Consider the following 21,084-nt stretch of genomic DNA (forward strand, 5'->3'; position numbering starts at 1 on the left):
CTTTGTCTCTGTCTATCTCTCTCTCTCTCTCTGTCTCTCTCTGTCTATCTCTCTCTGTCTCTCTCTCTGTCTCTCTCTCTCTGTCTCTCTGTCTCTGTCTATCTCTCTCTCTGTCTCTGTCTCTCTCTCTCTGTCTCTCTCTCTCTCTGTCTCTGTCTCTCTCTGTGTCTCTCTCTCTCTTTCCCATTTCATTGAGACAGTCTATCATTATGAACACTTATTGAGAGCCTGCTATGTACAAAACTTTGCCTCCATCCCTCACATTTAAAGAACAAAGCACCCTGCCAACTTTGAAATGTCTCGTTAGAGTTTCCATAAGCAGGGATGCAATTTACTTTCTGTTGGACTTTTTCAAACTGCCCTTATTATTAGAAGCTCAACTTGGCGGTCTCTTCACATGTGGCATCCCTAGCCCAGAAATTAATTTTCTTTTGGAATTTTGCTCACCCACCAATCAGATAAAACATAAGTTCTTCCCATAGGAACCTCTACCAATCTCTTAACATGGTGGACAAACTTGCTAGAGCATATGTGGCCAATGTGAAACCTTGAGAAGTAGATAAATCCCACTGTAAGATCAAATTTCTTGGATGTGTTCAGTGGCTCTAGAAAAAGTGAGGACAGAGACTGAGCACCATAGGGCATTGCCTTACCTAGTGTTATCATTACCATTGGGCCTTCTTCTTGCCCTGAAAGAAGTTAAGTTTTCTTGAGGAAAGGGAAAGTGGAAATGCCAGCCTCAGGAGTGTGGACACACTCTGAACAATCTCTGTGAATGTCAGTTCTCTGTACACATTCCGTGACCTTCCAGGCTCACCCTTCTAGCTAGATTGCTCTATCTCTATCTATTCTAGAGAATTTAGGAATTTAGGAAAGTAGCTTTGGGACAAGAGAAGACAGGACTCTGTGGAGGTACTAATACCTACCTCTTAAGGTTCTAGAGAGGTACCTTAAGATTGTACATACTCCTTGACTACCCCTGGATTTCTGTGGGCATTTGGAGATGTCATGGTTCTCTCACCATAGAGCCTTACTTTTGCTTACCTCTCATTCTACCCAGGAGCAACATTTGCCTTGGTCTGTCCCTTTCTCTGTCTCCTCCTTTGCTTTGCCCCTCCTCTATTCAACTTTGATTCTAATTTGTTACTCCCCCTCAGCCCCAAGTAAATAGTGTCATATGATTAGAATGTTCCTAAAATTTGTATACAAAGGAGATTTCCCTGGATATCATATTCTACTCTAAAGGGATATAGGGAGCTTGTTGTAGCAATGATATTTCTGTATTCCTGGTTTGTGTATCAGGAATATGTTAGAGAATTCCCTTAGCCTTATAGCCAGGACCTACTCCTGGCAACATAAATGAGGACAAGTGATATAACCAGAAGGAACCTAGACAGCAGCTCTAGGGATTATATAAAACCCAGGGGCACAGGTGGTAATTTCTTCCCTGCTGCCAATTGAAGGTAAGGACTTCAGAAGACAAAGAGGGATTTCAGGAGGGATTAAGAAGATGGTATTGAAGAATAGGATTTAAGATACAAGAATGATGGGCTCTTGGGGGTAAAGTGCCTTTGAGATCCAAGGAAATGTATATTTGACCAGAAACTTCCAGATCTGAATAAAAAGGCTTGAAAATGAAAATGGAAAGAAAGCAAGAACAATGCTCAAATCCAGCTGCTAAGTCAGATGCCACAGATAAAATGTGGAGAAAAAGAATATCAATGGAGAAGTCCATTAATTTAAAGGAGACAATATTAAGGAAGAAGGACAATAATAGTATGCATAGCTTCAGATAAACAAACTCAAGTATATAGAGCATATGTAATAAATGAAGTGAATTATCCAAAAGCAAGTGGATATGCACTGCCTTGTTGGCATCATGGAAACTTGGTAGAATGTGACTCATGACTAAACCACAGCAATAGAGCTGTATACCCTACTCAAAAAGAACAAATTAGGGGAAAGAGAGGCTCAGTGCACTGTATATACAGACAGTATATGCCTAGGTATAAATCTATGTGCCAGACAAGGGAAGTGTGGCATAGAATATTCAGGTAAAAACTAGGAACAGGAGAAACAGGCAATATCATGGTAGTGTTATACTATAAACCATGTGGCCAAGAGATAGAACTGGATGATGAGTTCTGGAAGGAGAGCAAAAAAATTGGCATGGAGACCTGCCTATAGTAGTTATGTGGAATTTTACTATTAACACTATTGGATAATAGTGATAGTGATAAAAGCAAAGCAGCTTTGCAATTCTTAATTTGCCTTGCAGATAATTTCATCCTTAGCCTGGCTTTGAGCAATAAAGAGGAAGTAGTTGTTAAAGTAAAAATGATGGGAATCTTGAGGATGAAGTGATTACACTACCTTAAAGTTCAAGAAAAATAAGAAGAGGATATCAAAGGTTCAAGGACCTTCAGAGTTGGAATGGATCTCAAAGATCACTTATATTGCTTGGAGTTGATGTAATAATGGTAAAGCATGACAGAAAGAAGGTAGACCTACTTAGCTTCTCTCTTGGTTGCTTTTTTCTACCCAGGAGAATTATTTTCAGATCTGGAAATATGGAACAAATAGGTTTAACAAGTAGCTGAAGCCTTAAATAAGGGAGGAGATGATTTGACACCATCATGTCTTAACCATTCTCAATGAATTTAAGTCCTCAGACTCAGACAAACTCTGTCCAAAGGTACTGAAAGAACCTGAGGATATGACTGCTGAAGCACTGCGAGTGGTCTTTAGAAAATTGTGGATAATTAGAAGGGCATCACAACACCAAAGACAGGAAAATAACAAATTAATATGTTCTTATTGATAGATTGAAAATACTGTCCAGGCTTCAAAAAAGGGAAGGAAACCACCACAATTTTTCAGACTGTAGCAAGTCTTCAGCCTATAGGAAATTTGACTTGGATTTCAATAGTATGTTATGAAAGAGAATGGTTTGGATTCCTCAAGGGGAGAAACCTGGTGATCTCTAAGAAGCAATATAGGCTCATCAAGAACAAGTCATGGTGTATACCTGCAGTTCCTGCTGTTGGGGAGGCTGAAGCAGGTAGATCATTTGAGCTCAGGAGCTCTGATTCCTACAGTAGTAAGACTAATGGTGATTTTTTTCTCTACACTAAGTCTGGCACCAATATGGTTAGCACCTGGGAATGGAGGGCCACCAGGTTACCTAAGGAGGGACAAAAAAATGGAGCAGGTTAAAGTTTCTGTTTTGATCAGTGTTAGGATTAGGCTCTTGAGTGACTGCTGCACTTCCGGTCTGGATGAAATATTTGGCTCAATCTCAAAAGAAAAGAAGAAAGAAGAAAAAGAAAAAAGAAAAAAAGAACAAACAACTCATGACAAACTAATCTAATTTTCCTTTATTACTGAGTTTACTAGATTGATAGATAAGAGGAATGATATACTGAAAATGTCCCTCAATTTCAACACATTATTTGAAAGATTCTCTCTCATTATCCTTGTGGATAAGAAGACACCTAGGCTGGATGATAGTATAGCTAGTTAAGAGTCTAAACTAGTTGATTATATACACAGAGTAGTGATACAAATCTGGAGAGAAATCCTTAGCGATTGCTTTGAGGATCTGTCCTTGGTGCCATTCTGCTGGACATCTGACTTATATGAGGACCTAGGTGGCATGCTTATCATATTTGAAGATGTCCTAAAGTGGAGAGCAATAGCTACTCCTTTGGACAGCAAAATTGAAGTCCAAATGCATCCAAAATGCTTGACCTATGGCCCGATAGAATAAAACAAAACTTAATGGGAATAATTTAAAGTCTTCATTTAAATTCATGGCCTGGCACATAGTAGGTGGTTAATAGTTTGTTGATTGAGTTAAAAATATACAGGATGAAAGAGATAATATAATACATGAGTCCTGGAGGTTTTGGTAGACTGCAAGTTATATATGGGTCATGTATATCATAGTGGCCAAAAATATTTTTTATCTTGATCTGCATTGTTTGGAGGGCTGAAGAGGTTATAATCTTGTTATCTGTCTTGGTAAGAGTTCTTCTGGAATATTGTATTCACATCTGAGTACCACATTTTGAGAAAGGATATTGACAAACTATAATGAATCCATAGGAGGACAACACTAATGGCAATGAGACTGGAGATCCAGCCATAAAAGAATTGGTTTAAGGAACTAGGGATGGTTAGCTTGGAGAAGAGAAAACTTGGGGGAGGGGAATGGTCATGATATCAGCATATGAGTAACATTTGCAGGTCTGTCATGTAGAAGAAATTTAAACTAAGTATTCTTGGCTCCTTAGGGAGAAACTAGGAGCAACCAGTTGAAGTTGCAAGAAGCAGAGTTTGGCTAGATATAAGAAAAGACTTCTTACCAGTTAGAGCTGTCTAAAAGTGGAGTGGGGGAGGGGAGGGGTATTGAGGTTTCCTCTCCCTATAGGTCCTTCAATAGAAGACTAGATTTTACCTTCAGAGTGTGGCTATAGAGGGGATTTCTGTTCACATGCAGGTTTTGACAGACCTACTTAGCTCCTTTCAATTCTACAATCCTGCACAATAACTGTGTGAGCCCCAGTAGCCACAATCTTCACAATAGCTATATCAGCCACAATGCAGACCATTCTGTCCCCTGAATGTCAGCACTGGGCACATAATAAATGCTTAATAAACATGGCTTCCTGGGTGCCAGAGATGAGGTGACTTGGCCGGAGTCAGATGGTGAGTCAGCTGATGTCACTCTCCCTCTGATTAGGAGGCCTTCTAGTCATCCCTCCTTGCTAAAATAAAAAAAAAAATCCTTGAAATCACACCTTCTCCATCAAGGAAGCCTTTCCTGAGAATGAACTTTCAGCATCCTGCCCTATGTGCTAGGTCCCATTTTCTGAGTAGGGATACAATAGATGCGCAGGGAAGTCCCAAGGCTCCCCCCCTTCATATACTCACAGGCACATGGAGATCACAGCAGTGGCACTGGTGTGAGTCCATGCAGACAAATATCCAATATGGGCCAAGAGATCTTTCACTGTTATTAATTCCATCATTATCACCCTGTGTGTTTGTAAGGGCCTTCCCTCTTCCAAGATTCCAAGGTTTCCAGGTTCCATCTCCTGGATCATTACTGCTGTACAAGTCAACACACCTTCTTACTCACCCTTGTATACTACATATATTCCAAATATTCACCTGTCAGCATCATCTGTGGAGATAATATGATACCAAGCTCAAGATCCCTTGGCCCACATTAAATATTTGTCTTCATGGACTCACACTAACACTACATAATATTGTGCATTCCAGCTATCTATGTTTGTCTTATTTCCCTCTGCTAGACAATAAGCTCAGTGAGGGCAGACTTTTTCTTATCTAATCTTTGCACCTATCCAAGAATCAAGCATGGGGTTATGCACACAGCTGATGTTTAATAAATGTCCACTAAATTGAATTGAGCCACTCCACCATGCAGAAGAGGAAACTGAGGTCCACAGAGGATTCAGAATTCAATGAAGTCTATGTAGCAACTCTTTAGATAAGGCTAGAACCAAAAGCCAGCTCTTAATGTCAAGGCCCTTTTGATATTGTTTTACTTAAGGGAAATAGCTTCCATTTGACAGACACAATTCCCTCTATTGCCAAGTGAAGCCTGTCACCAGGCCTAAAGATTTTTCTGGTGTGCCACTGGGAGCAGCATGCTACCCCATGGGCTAGCAAGAAGGACTGCTTTACTTTTTATTAAGAGCAATAGGATGAGCTCTTCTGTCCCCCAGTAAAAGCTGTCCAGAAAGCCTGGCCCAAGGAGAGAGAGGCTCATAGTCCTGTGCCCAACATCAGTGTTCCCTATGCATCAGGTCAGTAAGCACAGAGATGTCCCAGGGGTCTTTATGAAGCTTCTGAGCTACAGCCTGTGATAGATCCCCAGCTTTGGCCTTCCAAATAATACCCCCATATCTCTAGAGAGTGAACCATTTGGTAGGAGGATAGGGACCTGCTGGTTGCTGCCTTGTGGCCAGCCTCTGCCCCTCCTCCCACCCCTACTCCTGCTGCTTGTCAGCTGGTATAGCTATCTGGGGCTGGGCACATTGCCCAAACCAGGTGGTGAACTGGGCCCAGAGCCACCAGGCCTCCTTCCTATCCCAGATTAATGCCTTCCAATTGGCTTGTCTGCCAGTGAGAATGAGCACAGTCCTTCTCCCCCATCCCCAAGTCCATAGTCGACAGTACCAAGGGGATTAACCTTCATCCATAAGCCAAATGAACAGATATCTGTCTTTCTCTAAATTAGAGAATGGTGGCCAATATTGGTGTCTTTCCACCTCAGGAATAAGGGAGGCTAGGAAGGCACAAGAATGTCTTCTATGCTAAAGACTAGGAGCTAGCCCATGGGGGCTAGGAAAGGCAGTCCAAAGCCCAGATGTTTGCTCTGCTGTGTTCTAGGGGGAAATTAATGTTTATTGTTTCTCCTCTCTTCTGTAGGAAACACGTGTTACTCCTGGGGCTGGAATGAGCATGGCATGTGTGGAGATGGCACTGAAGACAATGTCTGGGCCCCGAAGCCAGTGGAATCTCCAAGTGTAGCCCTGTGGCTCCTTGTGGGTTGTGGAGCTGGTCATTCCTTTGCCCTTTGCCAAGCCTCAGCTTGCCCATCATTGCCCTGGAGCCCCCAGGACACGGAGTCAAGCTCAAATCCCTGGAGAACTCATAGCAAGAGAATCCAAAAAGAAGAAGCACAAACATTATTCCCACACCAAGCTAGTGTGTCCTAAAAGAGGAGATATAGTGCTTAAAGAGCTTTTTAATAAAATCCATTTGGACAATTTTGTCCCCGAAAACATGTGTGGCAAAAGGGATGGGTTTGGTCATTGGGACATAGCAGTTAAAAATGAGTAAGTATTTAGGAAGACCTGACCATTTCACCAGCTGGATGAAAGATAGCGAAAAGGCAATTTCTTGAATATCCAAGAAACTTCACTGTTCAACAAATGAGAATGAGAACAAAGGGGCACCATTAACAGCCTCTGAAAGGTAACAAGCTTACAATGCATACATATTGGAGAACAAGGATTAGGGTTCCATCTATTCTCTGCAGGGTCAGGTCACTCCAATCTTCCTTCTACCAGCCTCCAGTGCTGCTGAAGCCAGTAGCCCCTTTCTATTGATCATGGAGTTGTGTTTTTGCAAAAGACTTCAGAGATTATCCAATAGAGGGATTCTTAACTTTTTGTATGTCATGGAGCCATCTGGCAGCCTGGGGAAGCCAACAGACCCTGCCCAAAATAATTTTTTTTAATACATAAGAACAAAATATGTAGGACTACAAAGGAAATTTATTATATTGAAATACAGTTACCAAAGTATATATTTTTAAAAGACATGTGCATGGTCTGGGTTAAAAATCCTTGATCTAATCGATGGTAAGATTTCCTTCATGGTAGGCAAGACTGGATTCTGTAAGTACTCTGTGTATCTATGATTTTCCATCTTTGTGTGGTATGTACCATTGGTTGGTAAAGTAGTCTGTACCCTCCAAATTGGTTGGAAGACTAGTGGAAGACTTGACATTGCCAAGTCAAGATGTTCAAAATAGAATTCATCACTTTCCACCCTAAATTCTTCTCTCCTCCAGATCTCCCTATTTCATTCTAGGAAATCATTATCCTTCAAGTCACTAAGGTTTATAACCTTAAACTCATCTTTGATTCTTCCTTCTTCGTCAAGCCCCCAACCAAATCCAATTGATAGCCAGGTCCTATAGATTCTACCACTACAATTTCTCATTTGTTCCTTTCCTTCCACACATATTGCCTTTCTGCATATCTCCAGAATTTAACACAGTGCCTAACATGTAGTAGGCACTTAATTAATTAATTGATTGATTGACTCCTCTGACTAGCACCCTACTTTAAACCATCTATCACTTCCTGGCTAGTCTACAGTAACTATCTCTTCATTGGTCTTCCTACCTCCAGTCAATCCCCTTTCTAATCTATCCTCCCAAGTCCATCCAAATTATCTCCCTAAAACATAGATTTGCCCATGGCGTTGCCGTACCCCCAAAGTCTTAAATGGCTTCACATTGCCTATCAAGTAGAAGAAAGCTGATTAGCTTATTATTGAAGGCCATCTGCAATCTGTTTCCAACTAACTTTTCCAGACTTATTTCACATAACTCTATTTTACCCATTCTGTGGCCCTGCAAAATTGGACTAGCACTAATCCACATGTGCAACAATCAATCTTCTGCTTTCCCAAATCCATGTGAGCCATCCTCTTAGAATCCTTATCTTCCTTCAAGACTTAGCTCAGATGACCTATCTTTTCAGCCAAACTCATATACTCTCATGTGTGCAAATGCACACATGATTATATTTGGAGAAGAGTATCTGCCCGTTGCTGGGTGGTTCCTATGTCAGAAGCTAATTGGGAACATCACTCTCCAGTTCAAGACATAGTTCACTTGGAGTCACAAGGAATTACAGACAAAGCTCTGTTAGATGTCCAAGGGCTTACGTCAGTGTTGGTGCCTGCAGTGCTCTGATCCAGCTCCTCTCTTTGGAAAGGTCTGTATCCAAAAGAACTAACTGAAACTGGGTGGCATGATATTGAAGTCTCAGTTTTGAATGAGAATCTTCCATGCTTGCCACTTTTCTGATGCCATCTTTCTGTCAACTTAGATGATGGCATAGGATCATAGCTTTACTTCAGTTCCACAAACATTAAGGACCTGGGATAGGCAAGGCATTGTGCTCAGCACTGGGGATAAAAGTGGTAAGTAGAATGTAATTTTCCTGAGGTCAGAGATTGTTTCATATTTATTTCTGTATTCTCAGCACAGTGCCTGGCACATAGTAGGGACTTGATACATCATAGGATCAAATTGTCATCAAAGGTGGGATTTGAACCCAGGTCCTTTGATTCCAGAGTAAATACTCTTTCCAGGGCACTAACATGTTGAATGAATTGAAAGTTCTTACTATCTACTAGAAGGAGTAAAAAATACATAAATATTTATAATGTAATATATAGCATAAATGTGAGACAAGGTTTCATGAAGCATTTAACACCTGAGTTAGGCCTGGAAGGAAAAGGATTGCAGGAGGAGGGAGGGATGTGTGGTAAGACCATTTCTGTCATAAGGGCCATCCTGCATGGAGAAGCCAGGACAAGTTAGAATTTGGAGAGCGATTAGTAATTCAGTTTGGCTAAAGCATATAGTGCAGAATATAAACGTAGAATGTAGGCTGGAAAGGTAGTTCGGAGTCAGATTGTGGAGGACCTTCAATACCATGAGTTTGTCTTTTATTTAGTAAAGATCTTTGATGACTTTTGAGCAGGGAAGTTGCAGTTTGGCAAGTGCCTTTGGAAGATTACTCTATCAGAGAGTGAAATATATCAGACAGACTAGAGGAAAGGGTTGGAGAGGGTAGGGCTTAGAGGCAGAGAGATAAATTAGAAGGCTAAAGCCTAGTAGACCAGGCAAGAGGTAAGATGGGCTTACGCTGGTGCTAGTGAAGAAGGAGTAGATTCCAGAGATATTGTTAAAATAAAAATGATAGAAATAGGCAACTGATTGGAAGTTACGGGGTGGAGGGAGAGTTGAAAAACCAAGAATAATTCTAAAGTTTCAAACCAGGTTGACTGAGAAGTTGATGTTGTCACTAATAGACACAAGGAAGCTGGAAGGAAGGGCAAGTATTTGGGAAAAGTTTCCAAGTTCAGAATGAGACATGTTGAGTTTGAGATAATTGGCAGGATATTTGTGAATAATACTGTAGGAAATTAAAAATGCATGACTAGAGATCAAGGGACAGGTCAGGGTGGGAGATATAGATTTTAGAAGCCATCTATAGAGAAGTGATCATTGAAGCATTGAGAGTGAGTAAGGCCATCAAGGAAGAGATAAGATAACTAAGCAAGGAACACTGAAGGTTAGCTGTATTTATGGGCAAAAGGAGAAAGAGGAGTCTTCCAAACAATCAAAGATGGGAGAAGAGAGCCAATTGTAATGGAATCTAATGGAGGAGACAATATCAAGAAAATGGGAGTGGTCAACTAGAGCTACCAAAGTGAAAAACCAAAAAAAAAAAATAGCCATAAATTGACACAGCAATAAAAATTAATTGACCTATGTGATAAAATACTACCCAGGCAAGTTTTGACAGTTTGCCAATTCTGTCTTCAATTGTGTCAGATATTGTAAAAATATCAAGGAAAATAAGCCTTGAGGAGAGAGTGGCAGAAAGGGGTTTTGGATTTGGTGATAAGGAAATCATTCATGACTTTGGAAAAAAGTCTCATGGCTATGGACAGAAGGGACAATGAGAAAATGGGGAAATTTTTTAAAATGTTGCTTTTTCTGGAAATTTAGCACAAAACAAGAGGGATAAGAAGATGACAGGAAGATTTTGAAAATAGAGGATACCAGAAGCAGGAGAGGAGAAGGAAGGAGTAGAGAAGAAAACTTGAAGATTAAAGGAGGTGGGAGTAGTTTAAGGAATAAAAACTCAGAAGAGAAAAGAAAAATCAGAACTTAAGGGCACAAATAAAAGTGTTAAAATTGACAAATTGAATTTCATCCTCTGAGGGAAGGAAGAGAGGATAAGTGAAGATGGTTTAAAGTGTGGGGAAGGAAAATTAAGGTAATATAAACTGAATGGCTTAGAACCTTTCAATAAACTAGAAGATGAGTTATTTTTTACAGGGTAGAAGATGGAGTTTAGGGTTTGGGGAGAGTGGAGAAAGGGATATTTGCTGTGGAGCCTGTGAAAGGAAGGAAACCAGAGATAAAGAAAATAATTGCCATGTAGTGGTGAAGGACCATTTGAGGTGGGATAGCATGGATTTACAAAAGAATTTGGTTCATGTGGTTTTATGACTTCCTACATTATCACTTGATGGTTTTAGACTAAATAGCAGATGAGACAGATGGCGTGTGTGAGTGTGTGTGTGTGTGTGTGTGTGTGTGTGTGTAACTTAGAGTTGGGGGCTTAGCAAGATGAAAATTGCAAGGAACAAGGAGTTTGAGATCAGAGAGCAGTGCATTATTCAAATGGATCATCATAGGCCCAAGACCCTGATGTGAGGGGAGTAAATAGAATAGAGATATTGGAGTGGGGAAAAATGGGGAGGAACCAAGATTGGAGGACATGATGAGGGTGAAGAGCAAGTTTGAGTAGGGGAGAGGTCTAAAAACAGAAGATTGAACTCAATGAGGGAAATGTCAGAGTTTTGAGTCTTGGAGATGGAGCAAATTGGGGTGTTAGTGACATCTAATATGTGCTCATTTCAGAGGCCAACTGAAGTAGAGTGGAAATGGAAGTCATACATTGAGGAGACCAAGGGGTTGAGAGGCCAGGGTGTTAGACTGCTCTTTCACATGAATACTGAAGTCACTGAGCATGATGCTAGGCGATGAGTTGTAGAGGGTCACTGTAAACCATGTATTGAAGTCATTGAGGAAAGTAGGAGATTGTCTTGGTCATTCATACATGTTTGTGACATGTGTCAAGAGAGGGTGATAGAGTCAGTTGTCATGAACCTCAAAAGAGGCAACATCATCGAATGATAGCAGAGCAAAGGTCTGGAAAAGGCAATGGAAGATGAAAGGAGGATGCTAACCCCATCTTCTGGCTATGTGTGTCGAGAAGCATGAAAGAAGGAGTAGCTACCATAGGAGGGAATAGTGAAGGCTATGGTGGCCTTGGGAAAACCAGGTTTTAGTTAAAGAAGCAAATGAGAAAGAGATTAAGGATGAAGGAGAGTTGGTTTCCAATAGTATGAAGATTAGTTCCACAGAAACAGTGGAAATGATGAGAAGGGGAAGATTGGGATCAGGACAGATAGGGCTAAGCAATATAAAGAAGAGGGTATGTGAGGAGGGTGAAGAGATTTCTGCCTATCACGACCATTATCAATGATAAGGATTGGGGTCATGGGACATTGTGGGGTAAACTGGAGGAACAAGTCAGCCATGAGAGTACTGAGCAGAAACTTGTAGAATTAATCTTTGGATCTTTTGTTGTGTTTAAAACCATGTTAGATACAGTGAAGCTTCCCCCAAATGCCTGTTGTTTGATTCCCTGCCTCTTCAATGATGATTCAACTTTTACCCAATTCCAGAGGACCTAGCCATCTCACAACAGCATTGGAAGAAACTGAAAAATGTCAGAGGCTGTAATGCCACCCAACCCTTGAGGAGCATCTATTCTATGAAGCCTTCCATGGCCATTCTAGGCCTCCCCGATCTGCTGTTTTTCTAGAGCACTAGACTTGGAATCAGGAAAACCCCACCTTAGAAGACCACTAGCTTTATGACCCTGGGTAACTCACTTTTCTGCATTTTCTCATCTGAAAAAAAAAGGGTATAATAATGTCACCTACCTCACAGGTTGCTGTGGGGAAAAAATAAGATCATATACATTGAATGCTTTGTAAAACTTAAAGGTTCAAATTAAAAGTGAGCTACTATGATTATTATTAGAACCCAAGAGTCTGTCCTTTGTCATTCTATTCTGTCCCATATTGCTGTTCAGTGGCATCATGTTTGTGTCTTGCACACTTTCCTAGGTTGGATGCACCTTGAATGCTTACAGATTCTTTAATATAAAGATCTGTCTACCCATGTGATGTTGGGTGAGTCACCCAATTCCCCCTCCATAAAATGAAGGTGTTGGCCAAATGCTATCTGAGGGCCCTTTCAGCTCTGAATCTGTGATTCTGTATATAATCTCCATTCATGATCCCCATAGATATATGGAAAGAACACAGGAAGCCCTTCCTGAATGACTCAGGTCAGTCTTAGGCTCCCTCATCTTCAACTCTCTGGCATCTGCCTCATTTCTGTTCCAGGTCATGCAGAGAGCTCCTAAGGAATGTCATTGCCCCCTTTCCTTTCTGGCTCTTGCCTTTCTGGAGCTCCCCAGTGACTGATGGGAAATGACATTGCTATTGTGGGTGGAACACTGGGGCTGGAGTCTGAGGGACTGGGTGCAAGCCCTGGCTCAACCCCTTACTAGCTGTGTGACTTTCTGAGCCTCACTTTCCCCACTTGTAAATGTGGTCAATTATCCTTGTACCACCTACCTGACAGAGTTGTCCTGAAGATCCAAGGAGATAACACATGCAAAATTATCAATGACACATTTTTATTTGATACTTCAAGGTGGATAAGGCACTTGTTGACACTAAATAGATGTCACCTGTTAGTGTCATTCCCCAATTCCTTAGAACAATATCCTAGAGCTTATAGTTAACCCATCCTCTCTGGGGATAGGTCAGTCAGGGATTCAAAAAGGTGACGCAGATGCTAAACTCTGGCCTCCCTGAGTTGCCAATACAACTGTGAGTCGGACTGCAGACTCATAACTCTGGGGGTAGTGAGAGTGTCTTCCACAGGCCCAAGGTCCATCCAATGCAGCCAGCCTGCCTCGCTTCCCCCTTCTCCCTTTGTTCCTTCTTAGTGTTAGCAGACATAGGAAGGTTTGACCTGTTACACACAATATACACACAGCATAAAGCAAATGTGTCTTGGATTCTAGTAACAGGTTAATTTCTGAAGTGATGGGAGGATCTTGTCATAAAGCAGTCCTGGAGACCCCTGAGCCTCCCTCTCTCCATCCCATGCCCCCAAGTCAGAATGACGCTCCAATTTTAAAATCCCCAGGGTGGGACTTAATGCCATTGTTCTCTGTGTGTGGGTGTGTGCGTGTGTGTGTGTGTGTGTGTGTGTGTGTGTGTGTGTGTGTGTTTGTGTTTAAGCATGCCAGTCAGAATGGTCACCCTCAGAAGGTGTGGATTTCAATAGAGACCCTGAACAGGGGTCTGGGAACTTAGGTGGGCCAAGGTTGAGTACAGTAGGAAGGGAGCCTATCTGATACCAATTCTCCTCCAAACCATCCTTTTTACTATTGGCCCCTCCTAAAAGGGACTGAAGTTCCCTTGGAGAAGAAGAGGTCAGAAAGCCCAGGAAATATCCCCCAGTTGATGTCAGTCCTGGTCCCCAGACAGATGGGCAAGGGAACCACCCATGTTTTCTCTAACTTTTTCCTGCCTGAGACTCAACAAAGGAGAAGAGGGAATGGGATGTGTTACATCCTGAGATCAGTCTTAGCCAAAAGGAAGAGGACAGTATCTATCTATATATCAAGTCCATTCCTATGGTGTGATGAATAGGAAGCTAACTGGTCCAGAGCTTAGACCTGGGGGAATAAATGAGTGTACCTCATACCTGGAGTATACCTGGACATTCAAAACTTCTAAGGCCTCCTGTACAAGTAGCAGCATCAACCAGGGTGAATCCCCTCATGTTAACAAACTTATATTCATAGAGTTCACACCTCACATGTTCAAAGTTTAAAAATAATTTAATACTCTACTCATCTCTCTAAGCCCTGCTATCTACTTTCAGCTTGAATCTGGGAACCAAACAATGGCCCACTTGCTGGTCACAATCTCTTGCTGAGGGTGGGAGCTTGGCCAAACCTCAATATATGTAACAACTGGGTTCTGGGAGCATTTTGTGTCAACTTCATTTTTGAAAATTAAATCCAATTCTGAAACTCTTATGTTGGGAATGGTTTTTATTCTTGAAATCTATAAAACAGTGAAAATTATTCCAGATTTGCCCATCTAACATAGCAGTTATGAAGATCAAAGAAGATAATGGAGGTAAAAGAATTCCCTTGTGTGTTAAACCCCATGTAAGAGATTATTACTATCATAAAGGAGAAATATCCCACATACATCCCATCTCCACCATCAAAGGACAGATACATCCAGATGTGTATGAGTGTATGCCCATTTATCAGGGTGTGCCTGGCTAGTAAATCTGGATTATCATATCAGGTGACAGATCACCTCTTTCAATCTTCCTTTCCTTGTCTGTTTATGAGGTATGATGGGACATAGGACAGTTATCGCAGATGCCAGAGTGGACAAAGGCTATCCACTCCTCTAGAAATTCATGAGTCCTGGGGAGGTCCCTTGCTCACCCCAAGAGGCAGCATAGATGTAAAAGAAGGACAGCCAGATAAAAGAAGGGGAGACCTGGACTCTAGCCTTGGTTTTATCAGTGACTGGCTTGGTGACTTTGTCCATGACCCTTTCCTCCTCTCTACCTTTGTTTCCTCTTCTGTAAATGATGAAGTCTGAGTAGATCATAACCTTGCTTGAGTGACTTTCTTTTCTTGACATCAGTTTCTCTACCTATAAAATAATGGAGTCAGACTTTCCCTACCGTCTGGTTCTAGGAAGGGCTGGTATCCCCTCCCCTCGAGTTGTTGTTTTTTTTATGTGAACCCAGGTAGGTAAGGGCTGAAGTGTTGTGTAGTTGAAAGAACACTGGCTTTGGTGTTAGATCTAGGTTCAAATCTTGTCTCTGTCATTTACAGCCTCTGTGACCTTGGGAAGTAATTTCTACTCTGGGTCTGTTTTCTCATCTGTAAAATAGAGGAAGGAGTTGGACTGGACTTGAAGGTCCTTTTCAGTTGTAGATTTTTTATTCTATAATCCCAGAGCTACTGTGGTATGTAGGAATTGTGTAGTATCTTCCTTATGGCACCTAAACTAGAAGATAGTGGAGGAAAGGAGGGCCAAAAGGGAAATGGTGTGGGCATTATGTAAACACCAAGAAGGGGATTGCAAGGTGCAGAGTAACAATCTACCCCAGGGTGGGGAACCTGATGCCTCAAGGCCACATGTGGCCTTCTAGCTCCTTGGGTGTGGCCTTTTGACCAAATCCAAGTTTTATAGAACAAATCCTTATATTAAGAGTATGCTGTGAAATTTGGATTCAATCAAAGGGCCATACTTAAGGACCTAGAAGCCACATGTGGCTTCAAGGTCACAGGTTCCTCACCCCAATCTACCCCATAGGAGACAGAAGCACTACTGGGGAGCAGTAGGCTCTATGAGGATTATGGGCCCAATACTCTCCAGTCTTCTTTATTCTTCAGAATCACCTTGCAACTGCCTACTTCTTATTCTTCCTGAGAACCACATCTAGAAAGAGTAAGTCCATCCTGCCCTACAGAATTGAGGAGGCATTCCTGAAAGGAGCTTCTCCTCCAGAGGTGGGACTCTCCTCATCCACTAGATAGGCCCATTAAGTAGCACTATAAAGCCAAAGGCCACACCACTAAGACTACTCCCCCAACTTGATACTGAGGCCACCAACGCACCTTCCACAATTTATGATTGGCAAGCTCTGGGGTCCTGAATGATCACTGATGCCCTGAGTTGCATAGTCATGGTAGCCCTGGAGGTGTTGCTGCCCAGTTGAGAATGTGTGAAGATAAAAGCTTGAGGTTTTCAGAAGGTAAGAAAGACCCAATTCAGTGAATCAACTCAAAAGTCAACTTTTTATTATTGAGGAGATGGGTTGAGAATACTGAGAGAAAGGGTCATTTCTGTCTTTGCAGGAAATGCTGGTCACTGCTCATGAAAGCTCAAGATGTTGCATTTTTTAAAAACTATAGCATTTTTTTTCCAAAAATATCATTTCTTTCCCCTCCCCCCAATTTTGGAATCATACCAAAGTCAAGGTACTGTCCTATTTCTAATGGGAAAATATATTTATTTGAGATTCAGAAGTGTATCTCTGCAAACCTCTGATTGCTTCAAGAAACAAATCTGCTTTAGACTATACAGCAGGCACAGAAACCATGAGACAAAATTTATTTTCATGCTAGAGTTGTTTTTGCATAACATGGGGCATGCATCTTTACTGTGAAATGCTAACTGCATACAATGCTGGTTGTCTTTTAATAAATCTGGAGGCAAGTTTCTCCCCAGTGGTCTCCTGATCTTTGAGTGGTCTCCTGATCTTTGGGTTCTCTGAGTCCCGTTGGCAAAGTAACACTTGGAGAATCCAGACTCTCTACTCATTACGAACAATTGGCCATGAAGGGCACTCATGTTGGATCTCTACACCAATGGAATACAACAGAACCAGAGCTGGGAAATTGATCAAGACTATGATATGCCATCATGGGTCCTGGGAGAGGTCCATGGGTCACACACATGCGGAGGGAAACAGAGAGGGAGGACGGTGGAGGTGGTGTATTCTCACAATTCTAATTGGATCAAAGTTCTTGGTGGGTTTCCATAGGAGAGATGAACTATGAAGGCATGGTCAATATGACCGATGACAGGCCGATTGCCCTTTTTTTTAAAACCATTACTCTGTATCTTGTGTACCAAAAGAAAAAAAAACAAAAACAAAAAAGAAGAAAAGGAAGAAGAAGGAGAAGGAGAAGAAGAAAGAACCATACAGGTTTGTGAAGACTTCACAGTCTGGCTACAACAATGTATGTAAAAAGCAAAAGAACATTGAAAGAAAAATATAGAAGCTTCTTTCTGATTTTTTTTTTGCTTCTACATGAGTCATACAATTGTAGGTTTGTGGTTTGTCTGTTTTTCTGGTTACTTCATGCAAGTCATGCTAAGGAAACCCTCCCTCCCCCCTTACCCAAAAAGAAAACCAAAAAGCAAAAAACAAAATCAAAAGAAAGGGAAAAAAATCTTCTACAGTTTGTTACCATTGGGTTGCAGAGAAAGCCTATGTCCATCCTAGAATAAGGCCCCCAAAACCACGCGGACTCATCCTGCAAACCTGCGTGGCGGGATTGACTCTGTCCAAGGGTGAGGAGGGGCTGCAGGTCCACCCAGATGTTTTTTTTAGCCACCAGTGTCCTCGGTCCTCTGGCCTTGTCAAGTCACTCTCACTGCCTCTGTTGACATATACTTAGCAATGACAGGGCTTTCTTTGCAAAGATCTGCATGTAAAGAATACAATCAACACTTGAGCTTCTCTCCCTGCCCTCAACTTTCCCGGGGTCGCCACTTACTTGGTTGTTAAGGAAAGAGGATGAGGAGGGAGGAGGAAGAAGAAAAGGGAAGAGGAGAAGAAGGAGTGGGAAGAGAGGGGAGAAGGCAGAATAATTACATGCAGAGGCAGGTATCATTCTCTCCAATTGGATTGTTTGGTCGGTTCCCATGTAGTCAGCCAAGCTGACACACCTTTCCCTCTCTCTCTCTCTCTCTCTCTCTCTCTCTCTCTCTCTCTCTCTCTCTCTCTCTTTTTCCTACTTGTTTTCTGAGCAATGCTTACTCCTTAGGATAGATTCCCACATTTCTCCCACAATATTCATAGGTTCAAATTTCATCAGTGTTCCTAAGGCTCAGAATTTTCCTGAGAAAAACAAGTCTCCTGTCACTGGCATGTGTGAACATTGCCCTAAAGCTGACCCCTAACCTGTGACAGCAGACCATTGTGGGCTAGGGAATGGTCACCTGAAGGTTGACCCTCCCTCCCCCACCAGTCTATGACAGCCAGACAGGAGATGTCACCATTCACCACACATACAACAGCTGGCTAATGCTACCCACTATTCAAGGAGACCTTGGCACCAGGACTGTGCATTCTCCAGTCCAGGCCACCTCTGTGCTGCTTTAGTGGGCTATCCATTCCCTAATGCCACCAGAAGCTCCTGGGATCACTGGCTGCTACAAGGAAATGTGGCATCTTCCAGTCCAGTGTCACCTAGGTCATGTACAGGACAGCCAGGGTTGAGGAGATAGCAAAAACTATTTTTTGAATTTTTTATTTTAGACCATTCTCAGTTACTGATCCAATGTGCTATAGAATGGAGGGGCTGGGAGCCCAGGATCAGCTGAGAGCTAGACAGGAAAAATGGAAGGGTGTAGCCCCCAAAGATAGGCCTTCTGCTTTCTTCTTTTGGCTGCCTGTGCTGCTGAGGCTTCAAGGCAGAGTGTAGCCTTTCCTTAGAAGAATAGACTCCAAGGACAGCATTGGATCAACAGTGAAATGGGCTAAGAATAAGGGCTGGCAGAGGCCAGATGGGCAGGCCTTCATTTCATCATGCAGTGCCATGCTGGGAAGAGGTTCACCGGAAGCAGGCTTCCCAAGGACATCGAGGCAGAACCCAGAGGAGGCAAGGAACAGGGACGTTCTCCTAATTCAGACAACAGCAGGAAGCAGGCAGGATGATCGCTTGCACCCATGGCCAAAATGCAAGGGGCCAGAGAGATTTTCCCCAAAGTCTCTTCGGAGATGCTACCGATTGCCTCAAGGCTTTCTGTTGTCCCTCTGCTTTTCATTTTTGGTTTAACCATAGTGAATGTTTGAGCACCTGGAAATAATCCAAACTACAGCAAGCTGTTGCTCAAGGGATACTCCCCCACCTGCCCTCAGCATTGGAGAGCCCAGGGAGCATGCACCAGTTAGGAGGCTGCTACAGACATGCACATCAGTGACAATACAAAGGACAACTGGGTCAATACAGCACCACAGGAGGGAGGCTGACCCTCCCCCATTCTGCTCACCCCCCCTGGACCAACCAACATGCCAGTGCTTTGGAGTCTTCAGCCCAAAGTGCTGGGTATCATTCCCAGCATTTACCAAATGTAGCTCCCACCAGTAGCCCACATGGGAAGGCACCTAGTGCCACCCATCCCACTTCCCAGCCCCTGCCATGCTTAAGCCATGGGAAGAGGCACCTGGATCCTCCAGTGCAGTCAAACTAGGTGCCTGATTATAGGCAGAAAGCTTCAATCAAGTGACTCATCACTTGGAGGTGGTAGGGCCTCACTGAGCCCAGGAATGGCCAGGTTTCATGCCCTCCCCCTGGAGCTTGTCCACCTTTGAGGCATCTGGGAATTCTGACCCCTTTCTTGAACCAATACCAGAAGGCTTCTTGAGTGTTTCATTGTTTAATCAGAAGTGCATATGGATGGCCTACCAAGGGCAGCACTGGTCCCAGGGCTGGATCTAAGTTCCTCCCCCTACACCCCCTTCCCAGTCCATCCTGTAAGACCGCATCAGCAGGTGCTTCAGTGGCTCATAGGAATGAAGGGTTCTTGTATTCCTAACTGCAACACGATGCCTGCAGGACATGCAGAAGCCCTCAGGCCATCTCCCTCTCCTGCCACTCCCCCTTTAAAATTTGTTTGTGTGTTTGTTTGTTTTTTGGTGGGGGAAAACAGATTAAGAACCGAGGAGGCCTTTTCTGGAATATGCAGCCATGGCCCCCTGACCCGGAGAGATTGCCATTGCTAAGCCTTCAGAACCAGGCTAGAGTTGGCCAAGGCTTTCCCTCAACACCAGGGAAGTTCAGTTTCCAGTGCATTTGTTTGATAGGTGGGACCCTGCGGTTCGCCCATGGGGATCCTCCTGAGCTGGACCAAGAAGGCGAAAACTAGCCCGATAGACCAATTGCTTTTTCTTCTCTTTCCTAACCACACCATCTGTCAGAGCAGCTTGGAAGACCCAAGGCCTCTCAGCAAAAAAACTGGATTGCCCCCATGCAGATCCTTGTGGGCATGCCTCCAGAAGATGGCACTGAATCAAGGTTTCCTCCAAATATTCTCACTCCCCTTTCCTTTGCAACTTGGCCGGCTAGAATGGCTGTGCATGAAGACTGAGCTACAGAGTTCCTTCTAGTATTCCATATTAAAGAAATGAGTTGAAACATCCAAGTGCAAACATAAGGTTGGTTCTCTCTCCTCCCTGTATCCCTCCCTGGAGGTGTCTCTGCCACCCCCTTCTCTGCCCCTCCCTGCCCCACCAGAGGGACCCAGACTCCCCTTCTCCCTCCTCCCTTCCCTCCCATTCTACAGTGAGGGGACAGGCAGGCAGTCCTCTTCCCCAGAGCACCGGGCCCCTAGCCCAGCAGCTACTTGACCTCCTCTACATACCCTTTCTCATTCCTCCACCAGGCGGGCACGGGTACTCCCCGGTTGATAAGAGGAAGCAGGGTCCGTATCTCTCGCGGGTGCCCGAGCGGGTAAAGGGCAGGCCCTCATCGGGCGTGAGGGCCTGGTCTATGTGGGGGCAGTCTTCGTTCGCCAGCGCGGCATTGGCCACCTCCCCGTTCAGTTTGGAATCTTCAAACATATAAGCAGAAGCTATTGAAACACTCAAAACCATTTAGTGGGAGGGAGGAAAGGCTGTACGTCAGGGAGATAGCTGTAAAGGGAGCATGGCGGTCCGAGGCACCATAGGTCATTCCTGTCCCCTCCAAAAATCAAAACAGGAGATGAACGAGGGTGATGGGAAGGGCACCAGCTCTTCTGTGCAAT

The 21,084-nt window shown here is 43.2% G+C and overlaps 2 protein-coding genes across 2 annotated transcripts in view; one reads left to right on the plus strand and one right to left on the minus strand.

Annotated features, from left to right (window-relative positions):
- Window positions 1-6,820, plus strand: part of SERGEF (secretion regulating guanine nucleotide exchange factor) — a 250,195-nt gene extending 243,375 nt beyond the window's left edge. Inside the window, exon 13 of the mRNA XM_036765101.1 lies at window positions 6,463-6,820. Coding sequence (XP_036620996.1) covers window positions 6,463-6,752 — 290 coding nt within the window. The 3' untranslated portion in view covers window positions 6,753-6,820. The remainder of the gene's footprint in view (window positions 1-6,462) is intronic.
- A 10,874-nt stretch (window positions 6,821-17,694) lies between these two features.
- Window positions 17,695-21,084, minus strand: part of KCNC1 (potassium voltage-gated channel subfamily C member 1) — a 78,741-nt gene continuing 75,351 nt past the window's right edge. Inside the window, exons 3-4 of the mRNA XM_036764442.1 lie at window positions 20,701-20,889; window positions 17,695-17,759 (exon numbers count right to left, since the gene is read on the minus strand). Coding sequence (XP_036620337.1) covers window positions 17,695-17,759; window positions 20,701-20,889 — 254 coding nt within the window. The remainder of the gene's footprint in view (window positions 17,760-20,700; window positions 20,890-21,084) is intronic.

The sequence above is a fragment of the Trichosurus vulpecula genome, chromosome 6, assembly GCF_011100635.1.
Source record: "Trichosurus vulpecula isolate mTriVul1 chromosome 6, mTriVul1.pri, whole genome shotgun sequence".
NCBI lineage: Eukaryota > Metazoa > Chordata > Mammalia > Diprotodontia > Phalangeridae > Trichosurus > Trichosurus vulpecula.